At 32.2% G+C, this 23,010-nt stretch overlaps 1 protein-coding gene across 1 annotated transcript in view; it reads left to right on the top strand.

The window, feature by feature from the left end:
• Positions 1-23,010, top strand: part of ChT (choline transporter) — a 43,506-nt gene that overhangs the window by 7,199 nt on the left and 13,297 nt on the right. Inside the window, exons 4-7 of the mRNA XM_088240697.1 lie at positions 3,268-3,397; positions 11,008-11,194; positions 11,277-11,411; positions 11,494-11,760. Of these exons, the coding sequence (XP_088096823.1) occupies positions 3,268-3,397; positions 11,008-11,194; positions 11,277-11,411; positions 11,494-11,760 (719 nt within the window). The remainder of the gene's footprint in view (positions 1-3,267; positions 3,398-11,007; positions 11,195-11,276; positions 11,412-11,493; positions 11,761-23,010) is intronic.

Below are 23,010 nucleotides of genomic sequence, written 5' to 3'. Positions count from 1 at the left end.
CTTCCTACCTACCCAAATCATTCAGTTTCTTATAATTTTATATGACAATTTGAAACAAAAATGAACTAAAAAACTAACACCTTTTATTTTATTCAAAAATAAATAAAAAAAAAAAAAAAAAACATTTTATTATGAAGAGAAGAGAAGAGAAGTGGTTGGGTAGAAAGAAGAAGGATAGAGACATTTTAATCTTTATTTAAATGTAAATTAAGAAGGGGCGTCTCTAACATGAGTGGGAGTGGGGGATGGCGATTAACAAGCGAGCTTAAGTGAAAAAGTGCAGTGTAACAAATATAACTGAAGATAAATAAAGTGACACTAGCAAAATAAATACTCGTGGAAAGTTGACAGTTAATAGTTTTACAGTAATGAGATCTATGCGCACATTTTTATTCGTGCGCAGATCTTGGTTTAAATATTTGTTAAAAATAGGCAGATTTAACGCAAATAACGTACGTGTATTAAACGACAATATTTATTTATAATATCTCGTACCATTTTCTTACACATGTAATACGAGCTTTATTCATTAGTTATTTGCCTTACATGCTGATTATGTATATAATGTTTTTTTCATTTTTGAATATTAATTTTTATACTAGATAAGACCTAACATATGTCAAGGCTTTTATTTACAAAAAAATATTAAATATAATGAGTGTTTAAGCGTATTAAAATTAAGATAAAATATTGTAGGTTAGCCAAAATTACTTAGAAATCTATATTATTAGAAAAAAACATCGCATGGAAGTTTAAAACCGGGCGGTGGTCTCGTGGCTAGTATCACGGACTTGAGCATTAGAGGTACGAGGCTCAAACCGCACTCTACTACAACGTAATTCCCGTTTTATAATATTAAGTTGTGTACTACCCGTTAAAAATAGTCATAAAATAATAAAAAAATATATGAATCAAGCAAAAATGTTTTTTTTCAAAGGGTAGTATTTTCCATTTAGGGATTGTAGGAACTCGTATAGGCTTGTAATTAGACGTCATCAAAAATCATTTTACAGATTTTCTTCTCAAAGGCATTAATTGGATTTTTCGCCACATGTACAACCTTCAATTTTCTTGATATTTATGTTGATGGTTACATATGTTTTGTGTGTAAAATTGAGGGCATTGATGAATGGTTTGAATAGGGATTTGATTAGTAATAAGAAAAAAATATTGTAAAGGGTTCAGTAATCAATGTTAAAACTCAATTAACACAAAATTATCCTCAATATTTTTACTTTATTCAACATTTTGTAGGCAGCTAATACTGGATTAAATATTTATTGATTACACAGTTATTTAAAGGAATAATAAGAATCTAAGATTAGCATGGATTTTATTATATTTAGCAGAGTCCGTGGTGTAGTAATCAAGACGCTTGACTACACACGGAAGGTTCCGGGTTCGATTCCCGGTGAGAACACAAAAATTAAATGTGATTTTTCTCAAGCCTGGTTGTTCTGTAATGTAATTCACCACTGTAATTGGGCCTCCTGGCCTGTTGTGGTGAAAAAAAAAACTTGAAATACCGTATCTAAAGAAACGGTAATTTGATATAGAATGATGTTGATTTTCAAAAGACCTTACTCATAAACTTGGCATAAAGTTACGCCTAAGAATAGTGGTAGAATATGGATAAGAATACCATCCTTATTATAGTGGTAGAATATAAATGGTATTCCCCTACTTATTTTTCCACTATACCAGGTTTATAAATAAGGCCCCTAGTACAAAGTTTATTTTTTAAGCCTTGTAATTTAAAATCGGAAAAGGAAATATTTTTTGCGAAACTAATATAATCTGTTTTTGAAAAAAAAATTGTGGCATTAATCACATCTTATAAAATTTATTTATTTGTTTTATTGGGTGAACAAACAGTATGTACAACACATATTCACTTTTTTTTTGTATATTAGTGAAGGGCACCCATGCCCACACCAAAAAAATTGTTTACAGTTAAGACAATAATTTAATATGTGTTAAATATAACAAATGTAAACGATAAGAAATGAAAAAGATGAACGTAATAATTAAATAATAAAATTAATCGAATATCTGCTTTTCTCAATATTTCTATGGCTTTTAACTTTTTATATACATTGTCATGAAAAATATCAGCCTCTGTAAATCTATTGTTACATTTCTCGTATATTCTAGGTATTGTAGATTGTTTTAAATAGTTCATTGACGCGCTGTCTTTGTAAAACAAAAAAAAATCTTGTCGGTCTAGATATAGATAGCACACGGAATGAAAGTCTTTCAAGTAGATTAGGGGAATCAATTTAGTTGTTTATTAATTTCTATGACAATAACTTGGCTAACTTTATTTTTTGATTTTGAAAAGAGTTTATTCTATTGCACGGGATATTTTAAGCATAGTAAGAGGAGTTAAAATATCTAGAATTGTTGTCTATGACTTTCAGTCATCTCTCTCTTCAATCCGTGCCTCATGTCTGAGGATGGTGATTACGCCTGACTCCAGGCATGGCTCGTCTGTGGACAGTCTCCCTCCATCTGGAACGGTCTTGTGCTCTTCTATGGGCATTCGTCAGTGATGATTCTGATAATTCAGTGACTATCAAGGAGCAAATGAATTCCGTAAAAAAAGAAATATGGCTGTTTTTACGTGATGAAATCACCAACCCATTTTCGTACTCCTTCAATTATTCGGCACTGTGTACGTACCAAGGCGATTTGAATCGATCTGAACGAGTGGTAGACAAAACGGGCCAGGTCTGAGCTATAGGCCGGATGCAGCTCCGTGTCCTTTACAAACGGATGAACGTAACTAGCCGTCTTTTGCGGCCGTTTCTCTATGCTCGCATTGCTCAAATTGAATGACCGTTTGGTATGGTTCGAGCACCCCATAGCACAGCACGCTTTCCAGCTCCACCAAATGCACAGCATAACATTATTTTGGTGTATATTCGGAACGAAAAATTAAGACAAATTTTTTTGAAGGACTTATATTTATTTATTTATTTAACTTTTTGTACATAATGTTATTTGTACATAATGTTATTTGTACATTGGCGGGCTTATTGCCAAATGACAATTTCTTCCAACCAACCAATAAAATAAAAGTTTTATTTTTATAATTCAAGTTACAGAACATATTCAATAGAAAAAAAAAAGATTAAAAAGTTAAAAATATATAAAAATAGAAATAAACGTATTTGTTTATAAATTACCTTAAATCATTATTTTACGTATTTTACTAATTAAAATTATTATTTATGTGTAATAAAAGTATGTTTATTTTGTCCCCAGGTATACTTCCAACGTGTGTTATCCAGTAAGACAGCTGGTCGTGCCCAGATCTTGTCCTATGTCGCTGCTTTTGGTTGCATCCTCATGGCCATCCCACCCGTGCTTATTGGAGCCATCGCCAAAGCTACTCGTAAGTTATTATTTTTAACCGCACTTCCTTACTAACTTGACCCATGCCGCACCCGAGATGGAGCATATAGCTCCCCTGTACCCTCCTAAGTCAAGTCCGCATTCTGTGGTTTAGACGTGAACTGCTGACACGCTGTCAACTGCGGACGGTTAGAACGCGAGCACCTGATGCCTTGTAAAACAGACAAGCGTGGTTGAGGTCAGGGGGCATCCTTAAAATATAGCTCAGTCAGCCGTATCTCCTCTGCTTTATTACGGTTCCACCGCACACCCGGTATTTTTATGAGGTACCCATTATTGAAACTCAACAGTTTGCTCTTTTGGGCCTCAGTGAGGTGCTACATTTGATTCGTAATCGTAGAAGAAAATAACATAGGTGCTATGCAGGCATTGTATATACAAAATTTAATTTTTACCGAGTGAAAACGTGATCTCCATACAGCTTTTATACTGTTAAATGCGGCGCTCACTAATTTTAGTATTTCAGTCTTTCCGTTCTTAGTATACACCCTTCTCAGATACAAAAATTCTTCAACATTATTCAGAATATCTCTATTTACAGTAATCTTGCATTACGTCGTCTTTTTACCTCTTTCATAAATCATATTTTTCAATTTATCAGCATTTATTAATAAATCGCCTTTCTTGCAACACCATTGACCTGTATTACCGTTCCAAGAATTGCAGTTCTTCTTTGTTGCTAGCAAGAAACACGGCATCATCAGCATACAAAATTTTAATAGTCTTGATATATTTAACACTCCATACAATATGTACAGAAAAGAATTAATAGACTTGATTCATGCTCTTCATTCATAATTCATTAAATCATTAAATAAAATGCAATTTTCCACTCTTACCTTCCTTCAATCATCCTTTACCACTCCTTATCAATTTCCCCTTTTTCCTTTCCACCATCTCCTTGTTTTGTCCATATTTATCTTATTTTAATATATAATATATTTATTATTTATATAGTTTAAACGTTAAGCCGTCGTCGCTTTACTACAGTATTATTTACTGAATACATATAATTGGATACATATAATTGGCCCTACTATGTATACATTTTATATAGTTTAAAAAAAAAAAAAAAATTTAACCTGTACATCTGTTTGTATTCGAAATAAATTAAATAAAAGACAATTAACAGTTAACTCACCTACTTTTGCTTCCATTTTTAAATCTTTCATACAGTTATCGAAGTAACAGTTACGGTAATATTTCACATTCCTGTTTTACTTCTTTAGGGATGTCAAATCACGATGTAAATAACCCATTTACCCTCAATATGCTTTGCTTCCCTTATCTCTCCAAGGAGATTAAATACGCGAGAGATAAATAAGAAACTTAATTTCGTTGCTTCTCTATAGGGATTTATTTTTGGAAGATTAGAAATAACTCGGGAGGGGTTTAGTACTGCAGGGACGCGACTGTTTCGGGAGCTAGGTCAGCAAGACCGTAACAGAAAATTGTAATTGCAGCAAGAAAGCGAAATACCAATTGCACTTCCTTTTATAGCCTCTGTGGGCATACATATAAAACAAAATATGCATATAATGTAAAGCTATCGCCACATAACCATTCCAATCCTGAAAAGGTTGACCACGGTGTAAAAATACAAAAATATTAGAATTTATTTTTAACGTTATTTACTTAAAATTTTGATTTGAACATAGAGGCACCAGGGTAATAAAACAACAATATAATAGATGTCTAATTTCAAGTCTAAAAGATGCGTTTAATATAAAATCGTTGACGATATAATTATAGATTCAAGGCAAGGGAACATTTAAATAAAAAAAACCTGTATTACAACAGAGAGGAAAAACATTTAAGATAAGGTAATATAGAAGTCTAGGCATCTACAGGGCTTATGACCTGTCATTGGCTGGTTTAAGTGGCCACTTTTACACAATGTGTAACATTCACCATTCTGCCCATATTTGAACATCTATATTCCTTCAATTCTTTTATCTGTTGATGTTTGTGAAGTTGAAGAGCTGAAACCTTTATTAATGCTAGTGAGATTCATCTAACTGAATTACTAAATTTGGACAAATTCAAAATATTTTTAAATATTTCCGTATTGGTATTTTAAATTACCATAAATATTCTATCATAAATTTAGGGAAAATATAAAAAAGTAAGAAATAATTTAGTAAAACTAACACAGTAAGAAAATATCACAACGAGAAAAATGTAGAAAACATAATATGTAGTAAATGAAGTGAAAATAAAACATAATGAAAATAATGCAGTAAAAAAAAAATAAGAAAATGTCACAATGTGAAAAAAAAAGTACTAAACATATTATCAGTAAATATAAGAAATCCTGAAGTGAAAAGGTATATTTATTTATTTTTAAAACGGATATAATAACTACAAGTTTTCTTTAAAATATTTACCACTTAACCCAATCCGATGTGTCATTACTTTCTTTACCAGAAACACGTTAAAGAACAAATGACAGTTTAATTGTTGACATTACATCGTATTCACTGCATTTTGTGGTTACCTACCGTATTGTATGGGACTCGTTGCCCATTATTCATTCAGTGTGTATCAATTTAATTTAAAAATAAAATGAATTTTTTTCAAAATAAGGTTTTGAAATTTACCATACTTTTAAAAAATTAAATTTATAACATTGTTTTAATTAAATGTTTACAAAAAGGTTTCGAAAGTAGGTAAAAACTATTTTTTTTTTAAACGACCAAGCTTTTTCCTGTACCCTTTTCAATATAGTTACATGTTTTAAATGTTATTTTTTTATACTTACGCACCCACGCACCCACACACACGCACCCTCTTCCTCATACATTCACACATACACACACATAAATACAAACTTCACACACATACAATTACGTAAACTCCTTTCTTATATATTATTAGATTTACAGTGCATTTTTTCATTGGCTTTAGTATTGTTAATATATTTCTACTTATTTATTTATGTTATGGCTGTAAAAATCCCAAATAAATAAAATATATAAATAAAAACACGACTTTTTTGGTTTGTCCGCACAATGCCCTTCCTTGTCCCAACTTTGTAGCTTTAAACATAGTTACATTGGTTTCTTGAAACAAACAGACATCTGACGAGTATATTTAGAATTATATATTAATAATTATATATTTATATTAGAACCACTTAAAACCATTTGGAACCGACTTTAGACATCAGACGGCGTGATTGTTACAGTACATTTACATACCTGTAGATTACACAAATGATTTGTTTAAGTGTTAGTTTTGGAAAGATTAAGTGGCGGGAACCTACCCCCAGAGGAACACCAAATTAGAAACTTCAACAATATATAAAAGTCAGGCACGTGGTAAAGTAGTATCAGTACTAATAATAATAATTTATAAAACAAAACAAAATGGAATGTACTTAAGATAACATGTTTAATTATTCAAAAAGGTATTATTGTGTTTTTGTTTGTATTGTATTTTATAAGCGAGTTAACATGTAGACCTTTTCTGGTAAAAGATCTATGAGAACATCTCGTTTTACATATTACCCGAAGCTGTTTAAAATAAAATGTGTTTGGCGTATTAAATGTAAGAGGATAAACAAGGTTTGTTTAGAAAAAACCTTAACCTTTAGATAACAAAATTCGAGATATTATTTATTAAGGGTTTGCTCGTAAATTACGTATTACATTTTGTTTAATATTTTGAAATCAAGTGGGTTTCGAATTGGCAAAATATACGAAGAAAGGTTTTTCTATTAGACTTAAGTTTAGTTATGTGTCAGTTTATATCATTACAATGTTTTAGAATGTTTTGAAACATGAAAACTGTCCGTAAACTTAAACCCACATTTCAGTAACTCTTTTACGTTAAATTTACCTTCAACCCTTCAACTTGAGTTATATTTCTCGCTCGTAACCACTCTTGCGCTTTCTAACCGAGCGAGAAACTTCTAAAAACTGTCTCAAGACACCTTTTTCTTGTATGAAGATCCACGTCGTGTTAATGCGTTAAGGGAAAGTTATGGGGTTTTAACGTTGGCTCAAATTAGTTATTTTACGGTCGCTATAAACGAAGGGACACAAGTTCTACGGACAACCATATGCGATATACAGACTTTCACTGAATCCGGATTACGTAAATACTAACACATTATAGGATATATTTATGGTAATCTTTTTTTATAAAATTCCTCTGTACGTGTGATGTCACTGAACTCCTTCTAAACTGCTTAACCAATTTACGTGCGGTTTTCAGAGAAATATAGATTTTTGCGCTGTGCGTGTTCGTAGTAAATCTTCAATCTAATGTGTAAAAAATAAGTAGAGAGCATAAATGCTTTATTCATCGATCTACCAGGGTTACATTCGAGAAGAACGCATTGAAAATAAAATGGAAAAATTTAGTTTTTTTGTGTATAAAAAAAGTTTGTTTTTGAATGTTTACAAACAGCTTTTGTTTTTTGTGGATCTCGAACAGATTTTTTCCTTAAATTCTTTATAATTTCTAATCGTTTACTGAATTTTTGGTCATACTAAAATAATATTAAATTCAATACATTTTTAAAAATCGTATTCCCACATAAGTACACCTCTCTGTTGGTGAGAAGACCGGAGTTTGACGTTTGCAAAAAGAATGCCATAATAAAAAATAAAAAAATCTTTTTTGGAATTCAACCATAAACAAGTACCTACTTAAATTTAATATTTGAATTTAAACAATTTTTAGCATTGGAATTTAATCACAAACAAGTACCTAGGTACCTATTTATCAATAAAAAGGATTTTTTTAAGGCAAGCCAACGTTCGAGCAGGACAACGCCTGTCGAGTCAGCTAGTTTATTTTAAAATACCATCTACCCCTACCATCAAACATAAAACTATCATTCTACACAACTAATAATATAGGAACATTGTTAAAAAACCACAAAGACAAAGTCCATAAATATAATAAATCTGGCATATACCAATCAAATTGTAATGATTGCGATTCAATGTGCATTGGAAAAACTAAAAAAAAACTTTAATATTAGAGTAAAAGAACACTAAAATAATATTTTTTTTTTCTGAATTCACAAACCATCTGATAGAAAATAATCATAACATCAATAAAGACACTAGATTAAAAGTGCTTCATGTTGAAATTAGACGACTAAGAAATCTTGGAAATGAAAAAAGTGATTCATAACAAGAAAAAATTAAATTACAACCAAATAAACCATATTTCTTTTAGTCCACTCCAGTCTTGCTTCGAAAATATTCATTTCAAATTACCACCCTTTTAGGGAAAAAAAGACTTGATTTATTGGTTCCACGTGTAGTATTTAGTAAACACGATAAAAATAAAATAGGAAAGAATTCATTAGTTACGTAAACCTTCGCGAAGAAGCTTGTTTGCTTTAAAACCGTCGGTGGAAAAAAAATAGTGGTTTAAAACAAAGTTGTTATATTTATTTAAAACAACAACAACAAACCATCACGCCGTTTCCCCGTAAGGGTAGGCAGAGAGGATAGAACGCCACAACACTCTATCTTTGCATACAGATCTCGCTTCCTCTACATTCATACATCTTCTCATGCACGCGCGCCGATTATTCCGACTTTTGACATGTCCATCTTTAAGTATTTGTTGGATTTGGTCATGCCATGTCTTTCTCGGTCTTCCTCTATTTCTGCATCCATCAACATTCGCATTGTAAATATTCTTAGCCGTTCTCTCGCTGTCCATTCGTTCTATATGTCCAAACCAGCGCAGAGCTCCTTTCTTGATTTTGTCGATAATGCTTGTCTCAGCCTTACATAATGTACGGATCTCAACATTTGTGCATCTATCGTACATAGTTTTACCACACATTCGCCTGAGAGATCGCATTTCGACAGCATTCAGCTTACTTTCATCCCTGTTTTTCCAAGTCCATACTTCGCTCCCATACATCAGGGATGGGACCAGGACTCCGTTGTGAACTGCCAATTTTGCCTCTTATAAAATAATTAATGTATGTATCGATTTGTTTATAGTATTCTTTACATGAGGATCTTACAAACACGACGTTTTATAAATAAAAAAACATTGTTAATACTGATTAATGATAATTTTGTTGTTATTTTCATTGGCGTTAAAGTCATCATCTGCGTCGTTTTCCGCAATGTTGAGGATCGTGACTTTTTTCCTTCTTTGTCTTTAACACGTTATGGGTTGTTGTTCTCTTCCTCTTTCAATATACCGCTGTCCTCGTCACTCCAACCACTGATGTTCTTGTGTCAGACTTGATTAGTTAGTCCATCTAGTGAGCGATCTTCATCTCCAACTTTTTTGGACCCCTCCCCCACGATCATTAATATTTTTTAATAAAAACCTGGAGGACGCTCTTCAAACAGATGGAAAATAATCTGTTGTCTTCGTTAAGCTCTTTTAAGATGAAAATGTTTGTCCCTCACGCGGTCCAGAGGATTCAAAACAAACACTTCCAGCACCATATTTTGAAGGCATCTATCTTCTGCCTTTCTCTGGTCTTCGTGGTCAATGACTCTTACATTCAGGAATATGGGGAAAATCAGTAAAAACAAGTATTTAAAATAAAAGACTTTCTCTCATTTATCCGTTTACTTTCAAATAAGTAGTGTTGATGCTTCTTTGCACATTTCCAGTAATTTTTTTAAACTGATGAACACTGACAAAAAATCTAGTAAATCAATGAAAGCTAACCTGGATTTGTACATTTGTAGACACTTATTAACCAATTATTTGTTTGATTGAGAAAAGCTATTAATTTAAAAGAAATAAAATAAACTTAAATGCTAGTATCTATTTATATATTTATTTATTTACGAACATTGTCCATTTATACAATTCATAGGGTATTAATATTACAATATAAGAACAATTAAAAACATTAAAAAATAGGAAAGAAGCAATGAAAAACATAAGGGACAAGATATGCTCTATTTATTTAGTGCTCGTTTAAATCGTAAACGTAAACCAAAAAAGCCAGATCTTATCTTGAGTTAACAATACGACAAAGACGGGTCATTGGAGAATTAAGACCATAGTTTGTTCTATGCTGATTGATGAACAGTACTTTATTGTTTCTTAACCTACGAGTCGAGATATTGAATTGTACTTGTTCCAATAATGATGGTACATCAATTATACCATTTAGTATGACAAACATATATAAGGAATCAATATTAGTTCTACGTGTTTGTAGACTAGAAATTTTTAACATTGACTCTATATCAGCATATGAATAGTTACCTCTCTCTAGTCCAAGCATCCACGCTGCTTTTCGAAGCAAGCGATGTTGGACTGAATCAATGAGATTTATGCAATTCACATAGAATTGAGACCAGACCACAGAGGCACATTCTAGTAAAAGGCGAACAGTTGAGCAATAAAGAGTTTTGATAGTGCATACATTAGTAAAATCAGAGGATATTCTGTTAACAAAGCCATGTAACTTCAGTGATTTATTTACTGTGTTATCTATATGCTCGTTGTATGTCAGTTTATAGTCCAGCACAACTACTAGCATCGTTAATTATTTATGGACAATGTTTTGAATGTTTTATTATTATTGTCAAGTATTCAAATCAATGCCGTTAATAATATGTTTCATCATTTTGTCCCCAGCCTGGAACGAAACCGATTACAAAGGCCCATATCCACTGACCCAAGATGAAACATCCATGATTCTCCCGATGGTACTGCAATATCTCACACCAGACTTTGTTTCCTTCTTTGGATTGGGAGCCGTTTCTGCTGCCGTTATGTCATCAGCCGACTCCAGTGTATTGAGCGCATCTTCCATGTTTGCCAGGTTAGTACGAAAACACACATTCTTTGTTTCACCGTGAGAGTATTCTATTGTTTAAGTTATTAACCGTTATTTTCTTCTACAGGAACGTTTACAAGTTGATCTTCCGTCAGCGCGCTTCTGAGATGGAGATTATTTGGGTGATGCGAGGGGCTATTCTAGTTGTTGGTGCTTTGTCTACTATTATGGCTCTAACGATTCCTTCTATCTATGGCCTTTGGTATGTTTCTTATGCATTTCGGAATGATTTTCATACATTTATCGTCTGTAATTTTAATTTATTTAATTTGTATTTCTAACAGGTCCATGTGCTCCGATCTCGTCTATGTGATTCTCTTTCCCCAACTCTTGATGGTTGTCCACTTTAAGCACCACTGCAACACCTATGGATCTCTGAGCGCGTATATAGTTGCCCTATTCATCAGGCTGACCGGTGGAGAAGCCTTGCTGGGTCTTCCTCCCCTGATTAAGTACCCCGGGTGGGATGGGGAGAGGCAACTGTTCCCATTCAGGACCATGGCAATGATGATTTCGCTGTTCACCCTGGCTTTTGTGTCCTGGCTTACAAAGTAAGTAATTTTAATAATTAAAATATAAATCCATAGTCTATTTAATTAGTTATATTATGTCTCCAAATAGCTGGATTAAAATTAGAGGGAAAAGTATCGTAGTATTTTGTAAGTTATCTAAAATCTAATATTGTCGATTTCTGCTTCAATTTTTATTTTATCAACTGTTAATTAGAGATTAGTTTACGTGATTTTATCTATTTTTTTATACTAAAGTTCGTTTAATTTACCCAAATACTTTGTTTTAAGGGATATTTTCAACGAGTTGAAAATAATTCACAATGAGAAAATGGGAATCAAGTTACGATAAGAGTGGGGTTTGATAAACGGTTTTTTGATCCTTAAAACCGAGACACTAACCACGGGACTTTTTATTAAAAGGGAGATTGGAATGTTTTTGAAACGACGTGACACAAGAAACATCACCATTTTATTCTACATTTTACAAGTTTTTTGACAAAAGGTTTTTTTGGTGGCATTTTGCAGTTAGTTATGTGACGGCAATTTGAAAATTTCGTTTAAAACTGCATGCTAAACATAATTTTACTAATCAACAGATTTATCGAGATATTGCTTATAACAAAGATAGAGTTGCCGGCGGTAATTAACAGACATCGGGCTTAAGAAAGAGACTGTCGGCCATAATCGACTAACTTCAACTTTGTAGAGCGTTGTCCTTGTCATTCATCCTTATCGATTCGTGCGACAGAGACGACGCTCTACAAAACGAAAGTTAGCCTATTACGGCTGACAGCATCATTCTTATGGTATGATATTTATTGCCGGCTACTGTACGAGTCAGACAACTAATATGAAATTGGAATATTTTTGAAGTCAATTAATATTATTTGGTTTTATGTTAATAGTTAATTTTATTCCCAAATTTGTATTGAAAATTCAAGAATTTTACCGTTTTCTTCTAATCAGTTCTAAAGTATTTTATGCTGATAGAGCACAATCAAAATATGTTTTCAAAATTATTTCATCATTAAATATTACTGCAAGCGAAGAACGTAAAGTTTCATGGAAAGGTATATTCATAGCTAAGGATTCAAAGAGTTTTATTATTTCGTTGAATGCAGTTCCCGTGCAGTTAACTGCATCAGGCAAATTGTTATGGCAAGACGTGCTCGGGAATATAAATTAGATTTAAGTGCCAGAGTAACTTGCGTTTTAAAGTTTGTTTTGAAAATCATTTTGCTTGCTATTCATGTAACGTGATGGCTTGAGCAAGATGCACTTAACAGTCTTTATCTTGAGATTGAAATAAGCTAAATTCAGAATCAAGAAAATTATGAATTTATTTTTTGTGTGAAGTTTTGATTTGAGTTGTGGTCAGAAACAATTATTTTTTTTGATAAATAGGTTTTAGTTTTTTTATAATTACTTTAGCAATATTCTTTTGAGCAATTAAAAGAGAATAAAGGTTTGCTCTGTAGCATCCTCCATATCCTATGATGCCATTTTGTAAGATATAATGTTTGAACATTTAGGCAATGTTATGATGCCATATTGTAAGATAGAATGTACGATGGGATTATATTAGAAGACCCATATTTCAAAATAATTTTCGTAAATTTCAGTTTTTTTTTTTTTCTTTCCTTCTTATTTTCTAGATTATGCTAGTTAGTTTATCAAAAAAAAATAATAGTATGTATTATTTTATTATACTCAATGTTATTTTTGGAGTGTTCTTGTTATTATTTTTATTTAAAAACGAATAACCGGCTAAGCCTCTATTTTTGAGGCTTGTCAGCAGGTGGAAAAGAGAGGATATTTATTTATTTATTTATTATATAGATACGGCCTAAGCCTATTACAACAGTTACATGAAGAAACATAAATGCAAGAAATTGAACAAAAAGAACATAAAACTATTTAGCAAAGACAAACAAGGGCAAAACAATAATAGTAATATATTAAAAAAAACGAAAGACCAAAAACTTTGAGCTAAACCATGCCAATCCAACTTCATCCCACACTGTTTAGTCGCGAAGAGATCTACGAAAAGCCGGAAGATCTATCCCAAAAAATTCCAAGTCATGTGATGAATTGACTAATCTACACATTCTGGACATTGGGGCATAAAAACCAAAGTTGCTCTTAGAAGATTTTATAAACAGCAGATTTTGATTTCTGATGACACGGTTAGGAACGTGAAAAGAAATTGATTGCAACAGAGATGGGACATAACTTAAAGCATAAAGCTCTATTTCAAAATAAAAATAATTACCCTTTTGTAATCCGGGGAACCATGCCACTTTTCTTTTCGATTTTAAGTCAGTCAATGTTCTCTAGGCAAGAAAAAAATGTTGAAAAAAAGGCTACGATGCAAATGTTAGAGGATGCAGGAAACAGCGAAGATCGAAAAAGTCACGACATGACCAAATCCAAAACGATGTCAAAAGCTGGAATAATCTGCGCGCGTGCATGGTAGAAAAAGCAAGATCTCTATGCAAAGACAAATATATGTGGCATTCTATCCTCTCCGCTTACTCCTAAGGGGAAACGGCGTGTTAGTTGGTTCGTTTGTTTGTTTGAATTTTCTCTTCGTATCTATTCAGTCTTCTTGTGTAGTTCCTGTGTGAAATAGAATCAGTATAACCATGATAGAATGGAACTTGTCAGTTGCAAATTGGTTTATGTAAGACAGATTACCCAACTTCACTTAACAAATTATTGATGCATTTGTTTTTTCTGCAGTGCCCTATGTACTGTATGACAATGACGATGATGAAGTCAATGATGTATCAAATGAAGAACTTTAGTCTTAAAGGAAATTGGATACAAAAAATGTTTTCTTACGCGCGGTAAAAAATATGTTAAAGCATTAAATTGTACAGCAAAAGTTTCTTGAAAATTTACGAAAAAAATATTTCAATAAAAACGAACTAATTTGAACGACGTAACTAGTTCATATGAATCAAACAACGATAAGAGAGTTGTGGAAAATCCGATTTACTCACAGTCAATGGACCAATCGGCAGAACTTTACGAGAAGAAGCGGAAGAGAAGTTAAGACGTTAAACGCGGAGTAATTTCAGAAATATAAAACTTTAAAAAATCTTTCCGCTGATAATACGACACATATATATTTTTTCGATTGGCCTACTTTAATTATCTATTGATAAATATTTTGAAAAAAACTCAACTACTTCATTGCGTAGTACCTACCTAACACTGTACCTTCAAAAAAACCATATAACATGTGTATTTTATCAATTAAACGACAAGTAAAATTTCTTATTTATTAAAAAAAATACCAATTTGTAAGATTTGAATGTATGATGAAGTTATTATCTTAAAACACCAAATGTTATATTAAATTATCTTGAAAAGATTTATGTAATGAGGAACTTCAGCCCTACGGGAAACTGGATACAACATTTTTTTCCTGCACGCGGTAAAATTTGGAGCATTTATTGTACCGCAAAGTTTCTTGAAAACGTACGAAAAAAAAAGATATGTATTTAAATAAAAACAAACTACTTTGAACGACGTCACCAGTTCATATAAATCAACCAATGATAAGAGAGTTATGAGAGATTTCCGGTTTGCTTGCCGTCAATAGACCAATCGGCCAAACTTACAGAGAAGAAACGAAAGAGGGCTTGAGACGTCACACGATATGATACATAAAAAATATATAATTTTGGCTATGTTTAATAGTCAACGAATAAAAAAACACTTAATTTCCTTATTGCGTAGTACCTTCCTAACACTGCACCTTAGAAATCCATATAAAGTGTGTATTTTATCAATTAAGCGACAATTGAAATTTTTTATTTATTTAAAAAATTACCAATTTATAAGATTTGAATGCATGATGAAATTATTATTGAAGTTATCTTGAAAAGATTTATGTAATTGTGTTAACTGATGCTAGCACATAAGCGGCAGGTTTGATATTTGTAGAAAATGACACTTACCAACAAGTTATGTAAGTAAATTGCTCACAGTAGGCCGTAGAAACATGTTTTAGAAAACTTTCATAGTGTTTATTGTCATTTGATTAACTATCTCCAATATGTTTCTGAATGATGAAATCAGACGATCGTGCCATTCTGAGACAGGTATAATTGATAAGATTTAAAAAGGGTCACTGAGATGGTTCGGTCATGTAGAACGGATGGATGACGAAATAACAGTAAAACGGATGTACATGGCGAGTACGAATGGACGAAAAAGACTAAGAAAGACACGTCATAATAAGATAAAATAAATAAAAGTTATATGTAGGGTTTTGCAGGGCGCGGGCGTGTGAACCGTTATTGGCTGGTTTAAATTATGTCGGGAATCGAACCCGAGACTTCTTGCACTTCGGGCAAAAGCCTCGACATTTAGACTATGAGGTGGACAAAAAAGTATATTTAAAATTAACATTGTTGGAACAGAGCGGGAAAACATCTTAGAGAAGGGAATGTGGAAGTCTAGGCAATTATACGGCTCAAACCCTGTCATTGGCTGGTTTAAGTGGCCACTTTACACACTGTATAACATTCACCATTCTGCCTTTGATTATTTATTAATTTTTTCCCCTTTTAAACAAAGATTAACAATAAAATAATGTGACCTCACTGGGGTTACCCGTGTTGAGGACATTTAACAATATACTTTTAAAAAATATTTTTAAATGTGAGAATAAACAAAGAAGACTTAATATAGAGGAAGACTTAATATACAGAGATACTTCGAAATATCCAGAAAGTTTATATTTAATTTATGTACACCTATATTATAAAACGTACAACAAAATAGCAAAAACATAACATAAACTACACATTTTTGGAGCAGTTTATTCAATATTGGTTTGGGCGAATGAGACAATCCATTTTACTTCTACCCAGCTCCACTAACCATTTAAGCCTTTTTGAACATTTTCTCATTTCTAATGGTTTAAATAGACCGTGGAATTAGGTTATAGATTTTAATTGCATAGTAATTAAAATCCCTTTGTCCAAAAGTGGTATTAGTGTGTACTTATTTAAGTTGTCTTTGTGTTGAGAATCTAGTGATTGTATTATTTGTATGTGTTGTATTGTTGGGGTTATGTCTTTCATTAGACTCTAACTCTTCCATCTGTTGACTTTTCTGAAGTAAAAGAGCTAAAACCTTTATTGTGTTGGTGAGATTCACCCGGTTGAATCATTTTACTTACTAGGCAACGCTTGAAAATAACTTTTCAATTTTTATATTTCCCTTAGCAGTTAGTTTAATCAAAAATGTTCAAACATTTGTAGATATGCTGGGTTTCCTTCTTTGGAAGTTATTTTGATTGAAATTTGTTGGAACGGAGAGGAAAAACATTTTTAAGAAGGGTATATGGTAAAAAGTGGCCACTTTAACTAGCCAACGACAGTTCATAAGCTCTGTAAATGTCTAGACTTCTATACTTACAATTTTTTTTCACAATTTCATGAAATAATAGTGGGACAATTATTTTTATGCCGTTATTGTTTCTAAAAAATTAAAAATAGATTTTATGAGTGAGTGAAAATTGATTTGTGCCTTTGCTTTTGCGAATGATTGTTAATTTTCTGTTAGTGCGGGCGTGCGTGCTAATGCTCTCCTGTATTTTTTTTGAGTTGTGTCACTATTATTCCCGGTATTCGACATATCGTCTGACTAACTTGCAAAACTCCAATCTCCAAAAAAAGAAATTTACAGGAGGGTGAAAAACAGTACATATTTTTGAAATTGTTTTTTCACCCTCCTGTAAAATTTTTATTTATGGAGATTGAAGTTTTGCAAGTTAATCAGACGATATATAGTGCTGTACATAGTTGTATCAACAACCTTAAATAAAAATGTAATACCTAACTGATAGGCTCACGTGTAAAACTTTAAAAAAGGTCCAACCCTTCTAAAAAGAAATAATGAAATGTAAATTCAAGACAGGCACTTGACATTTCTAAGACAATTCACCGTACTTCACAATATCTACCCCTTTCTCTTGAGGCGTTTGATAATATAGTATTAAAGTTATGGGGTAGGTTTCCCTTGAGACTTTAAAATAGATTTTGCCTTAAGCTAATGAAACTTCCGATGGGTATAATAGAAGCCAGCTTTTATATATTGTTATATTTGCCTCAATAGATTACGCGGAGTATTCTTTTAACTAATTGACAGCCAAAGTATATACAAGACTCTTTCTATCTTCGATGTTTTTAACACCGTTTATTTATTTATTTTTAAATTTTGTACAGTATTTATGTCTATTGCTAAAGCTTTAAATACATATAATTGAGATCGGTATACCTGCATCTCCAGTTAAGATGTCTAAGAAATGTCCATTGAATTTTCTCGAACTTTTCTTTATGTGTGACATATTGTGGAGACCAAACAGATGTATGAGTATGAAGAGTTTAAAAAAAAAAAAATACTTATGTTTTTCTCAAATATTGCATTTTAAGGAGCGTTTCCAACGAGTTGTAAATAACTTAGAAAATGGGAATCAAGGTGAGATTCAAACTACGGACCTTTGAGCCGTGAGTCCGAGACACTAGCCACTGGACCACAACCCAGTTAAAACGATAACTTTGTTCAAACCAATTCTACTATGACGTTTATCAAGTAATTTAATTAATAATTATTATGCACACCCGCGTACGCAACAATTAATCGTATCATAGTACAAATTCAATCATGTAAATATACCCTGGTCTTTCGTAAAGCTTCGCTTAATTGATCGGATGATCAGAACGAGCAATCACTTAAATTATTCTGCTTAAGTTACTATTGTGTTTTACTCTTGTGATTCACGGACATCCTTAAAAGGCCGGGCACGAATTGTGATTAGGCCAAATCAGATGGAATTTGCACTGAAAAGGCAGTTTCGTAATATCAGTGACTTATTTTCTGTTATTGCGTAACTATTCATTATTGCAAAATTAAGTGAATTCAGCGTTGCCAAATTATATTTCACTGAAGCTATCTACATATGCATATATATCTGTATTTAAGGGTCAGATATTAGAAACTTCTCTTCGCGTCATTCCAACAAAATAAATATAATGATGATTTTATTTATTTATACGAATACACAATACATATATTACAAAAAATGAACAAACTCTTTGAAGTCAGTTGCCTATGTTGAGTTGGGATACAATATAATGAAAAATGGAAGCAGGCATAATATTGAACAGTACCAAAAATAAAAATTATTACGTAAACATACATTTCAATTAACAGCCGGAGACAGATTAAATGCATACGCAAAAATTTGCTGGTTGATGCCGCCCGTCAATTAATAAACGCGTTTTTAGTGTCTAGAGTTGATTATTGTAACGGTATCTACGCAGGTCTACCAATGAATAAAATGACTCGCTTACAGTCGCAGCGAGACTTATTTTTGGAATCTCTAAGTTCAGTCATATCACTCCACTACTTCGGGAATTACACTGGCTACGTTTACCACAGAGGGTGGAATACAAACTCTGTTGGCTTATGTATAAATCACTGCACAACTCTGCTCCAGAATATCTAAGGGTCATAAGCCCTATAGATGCCTAGACTTCTATATTACCTTCTCTTAAATGTTTTTCATCTCTGTTGTAATATGTTAATATAAACAGCTTCCCAGGGAGTTAAATCCAGTCTAAAGTAGTGGTTTAGTTTTTTATGCCCTTAGTAAGTCAGGTCGCGCGAGGCGAAACAAAACGTTTATTTTTTCCAAATGGAAAAGTCATTTACGCTTGATGATACCTCTTCAATTAAGCAAGATTGTGGTGTAAACATTAATCATGATTTTAACGGTACTAGGACTAGTTTTCCAACTCTTGAACTTCAAAGTAAATTGATAACTAAAACTAACCAATGACAGGTCATAAGCTTTTTCAATACTTATAAAGACTTTATCATCACAAGTTAAGTTCTTTAAAATATCTTGTACCCAACAGAACAAGACTCCATACTACATTTAATTTGCCAGTACCTAGGACAAACTCAAGGAAAAACGACTTTTTCTTTAGAGCATGTCATTATTTGTTCTCTCTGGTCACGCAGAGATTTTTCATCTCTCCCATATGAAATATAGAAGATTCCTTATGGACAGTACACCCGTTTAGTTATACGATGTCAGTAATTATGAATATACTCGTATGTTCATTATTATATTTTGTATCTTTTACATTATTTTTGTGTAATTTTTTTATTTTCTTATTCTTTAAATGAAAATTTATCTTTTTTCTATTTACTTTATTGTTTTAACTGTTTCTAAATATATGTATTTTTATTTTATTTGCAACTTCTAAGTGCCTAACATTTCTCAATCGTTAATTGCTTTTATTTTGATACCGATAATTATTATTATTATTATTATTATGGATAACTTGTATAGCGCCATTTTCGTAATATAATACCTCAAGGGCGCTTTACATAGTGAATCTATTGTTAAATAAATTTAATTGAAGCTTTTAAATTTGTAATTTAATTATAACAATTTATTTTTTTGTCACATGCTACGGATTTATTCAAATGATTTAGAGAACAAGTGGGTTTTAAGTTTTTTCCGAAACATCACTTCACTTTCACAGCCTCGCACCTCTGCTGGGAGAGCATTCCATGCTATAGGGCCTGCGACCGCAAATGCGCGTTCACTAAATTTAGTGCGCTGTTTGCGTAGAGGTATAATAATTTTTCCTCTCGCCGTAGACGTAGCTGATCTAAGCGTGAGACGCCTGTCAGCTAGTTCATCTGGAATGCATAGTTCCTTTAGATATTCCGGGGCAGAGTTGTGCAGTGACTTATACATAAGCCATAAGCCAACAGAGTTTGTATTCGACCCTCTGTTGAAAACGTAGCCAGTGTAGTTCCCGAAGTAGTGGAGTGATATGACTGAACTTAGAGATTTCGAAAATAAGTCTCGCTGCGGCATTCAATACAGATTGTAGGCGAGTAATTTTGTTCATAATGTACTTAATCAATAGCTTACACCACTATGGAAAATTTCTGTTTTTACAATTTTTGTTTTTATATATTCTTATTTTCTGTACACAATGTATTTAAAAACTGTTGTGTTTGTCCCAAATAAAAGTAAATAAAAAAAATAATCTTTTCTCTTTCCGGATACAGTGGTGTACAGTATCTCGGTCAAATGTTACATGAAAATAACATCCTACGCTTCAGATGCCAGTAAAGTGATCAGTTTTCGTGTAACTAATGCCTTTATTAAATTGAACTTGCCAGAAGTTTTGTTACACGGTTGCGTGTATTAAATAAAATATTAACTTAAATATTTTGTAGAGCCTATTTAAAATGAACGCAAATTGAATTTACATTTACGGTGAATCTCGTTAGCTGTGTCACGTCAGTTGACCAGTGCTGATCTGGTTTGCGTTTCCGTTTCGCCGCGCTTGGTGCCTTGTTATGTTGGTATATGTGATCCTGGAATTTAATGTTGCCAGTGTCTATACCAGTTTAGGAACAATTAAATATAGACAAAAATACTTCCTTTCAAGGTGATGCCACTGCATGACATCACCAAGACTATTTTAAATACCATAAACTTTTCTGCTCACACAAATTTAAAATACACATTTAATCATGATTCTCATTACCATAACACACGTAACTCAAACAATCTTTATATTACTAAATTTCACTCAACGAAGTTCGGAAAAAAGTATTTGGAAAATATTGGCCATTCCGAATTTAACCAATTGCCCAATGAGTTTAAAAACGAAAAGTCGAATAGCAAAACCAAGTGTCGTAATTAAAAAATATATCTTAAATCTGGTAGCTTTTAATGTAACTTACATAGGTAGTTCAAATTACTGTCTGTATTTTGTGTTTCCTATATTGTGTTTTCTTACTCCTTTGGAGTGTATAACCTATGTATGATATTATGTATTGTCACAAAAATCTTTTCTTTTTATGTACGGTCTCAAATGACTTTTTTTATAACTCCCGGGAGTATAATATTTACTAAATTTATTTTTTATTTTAATTATAATAAATAAATAAAAAACAAATACTGCAGTTTAAACATATTTTTATTATTTTCAAAAACCCGTGAGGAAAAATAAAAGGTGTAGTCTCGTCTGGTTAGTGTAGTCACTATGTGCTTTTTCAGATTGATTTGAAATGTGTCTCAATATTTCGCGATAAAATATGTATACATATATTTCGCATATTTTTTATGTTATTATATCATTATCAACTGTTTGTTTCTGTAAAATAAATAAATAAAATTATAATCAATATTTCACATCTACCTGGTAGGAATCCAACCTAGGACCTCAAAAATGATAGGTGAACGCGCAAACCACTACACAACGAGCACCGTGGTGAACCGTGTATAGAAGCGATTATACGCAGCTTATCATTATATTTGACTAACCATAATAATGTTTATCTGTAACTTTATTTACAGAAAAACAAATAAATGATTACTATTTATTTTAAATCATTTCCACCGTTTGTATTTTTATCCTAATATAAATATAAAGATTAATATCAATATTAGTAAAGCACGCCCAGCGCTTGCGGTGAGCCAAGAAACTAGCCAATTATTCCAGTTTATTTTTTCATACAAATAAGTATACTGTATTTTTTAATGCGGTGCGGGTTTTTTCTCTAGGTTAAACTTGCAGATTACACAAATTGTTTGAAGATTCCTGATTTCTAAAACAGTATTTCAACCATTATTTCTTAAGGGCTATTTTTCATTGAGATGGTACTTTTGACATAAGACCATAATTACTTTCATGCGTCATATTGCAGAACATATGGCGCTCGGCGCGGCCGTTTTTAGCACTTCTAATTTTTAGAACAATGCGGCCGGTTGACATTTCAATTGAATACCTAATATCGACTGAATTCATAGTGCTATTTTTTAATGAGTAATATATTCAAGTAATGGATAATATAATATATCACAAAGTTACGTAAGTTGATTTCATGGACGAGAGTTGTTGTATTACACATAACCACAGAAAAATATCAACTTATAGTATACATTACTTACATTATATTATGTACCTCCTATGTAGGTACAAATGAATGATATTTTTTTATAGCTTACCTGTTAATAAAATCACCATTTGTCACTGACAACGAGGCGAACTTATCCCCACTATATTTCCTTGTTCATGATTTTAACCTGAGAGCAACCATCTAGTCTAAAACACTCATCTAGCGTTCTGGTTCTGTTTTACAAACGTAACTGTATTGTTGTCTATGTAGCTGCCTGGGCACAAAATATTAAAAATAAACTTATTCCATATTCTTATATCTATTATCCGTATT

This window comes from Micrasema longulum, unplaced genomic scaffold (assembly GCF_059751315.1).
Source record: "Micrasema longulum isolate JH-2025_06_02 unplaced genomic scaffold, ASM5975131v1 h1tg002561l, whole genome shotgun sequence".
NCBI lineage: Eukaryota > Metazoa > Arthropoda > Insecta > Trichoptera > Brachycentridae > Micrasema > Micrasema longulum.
This window is presented reverse-complemented; position numbering and strand designations above follow the sequence as displayed.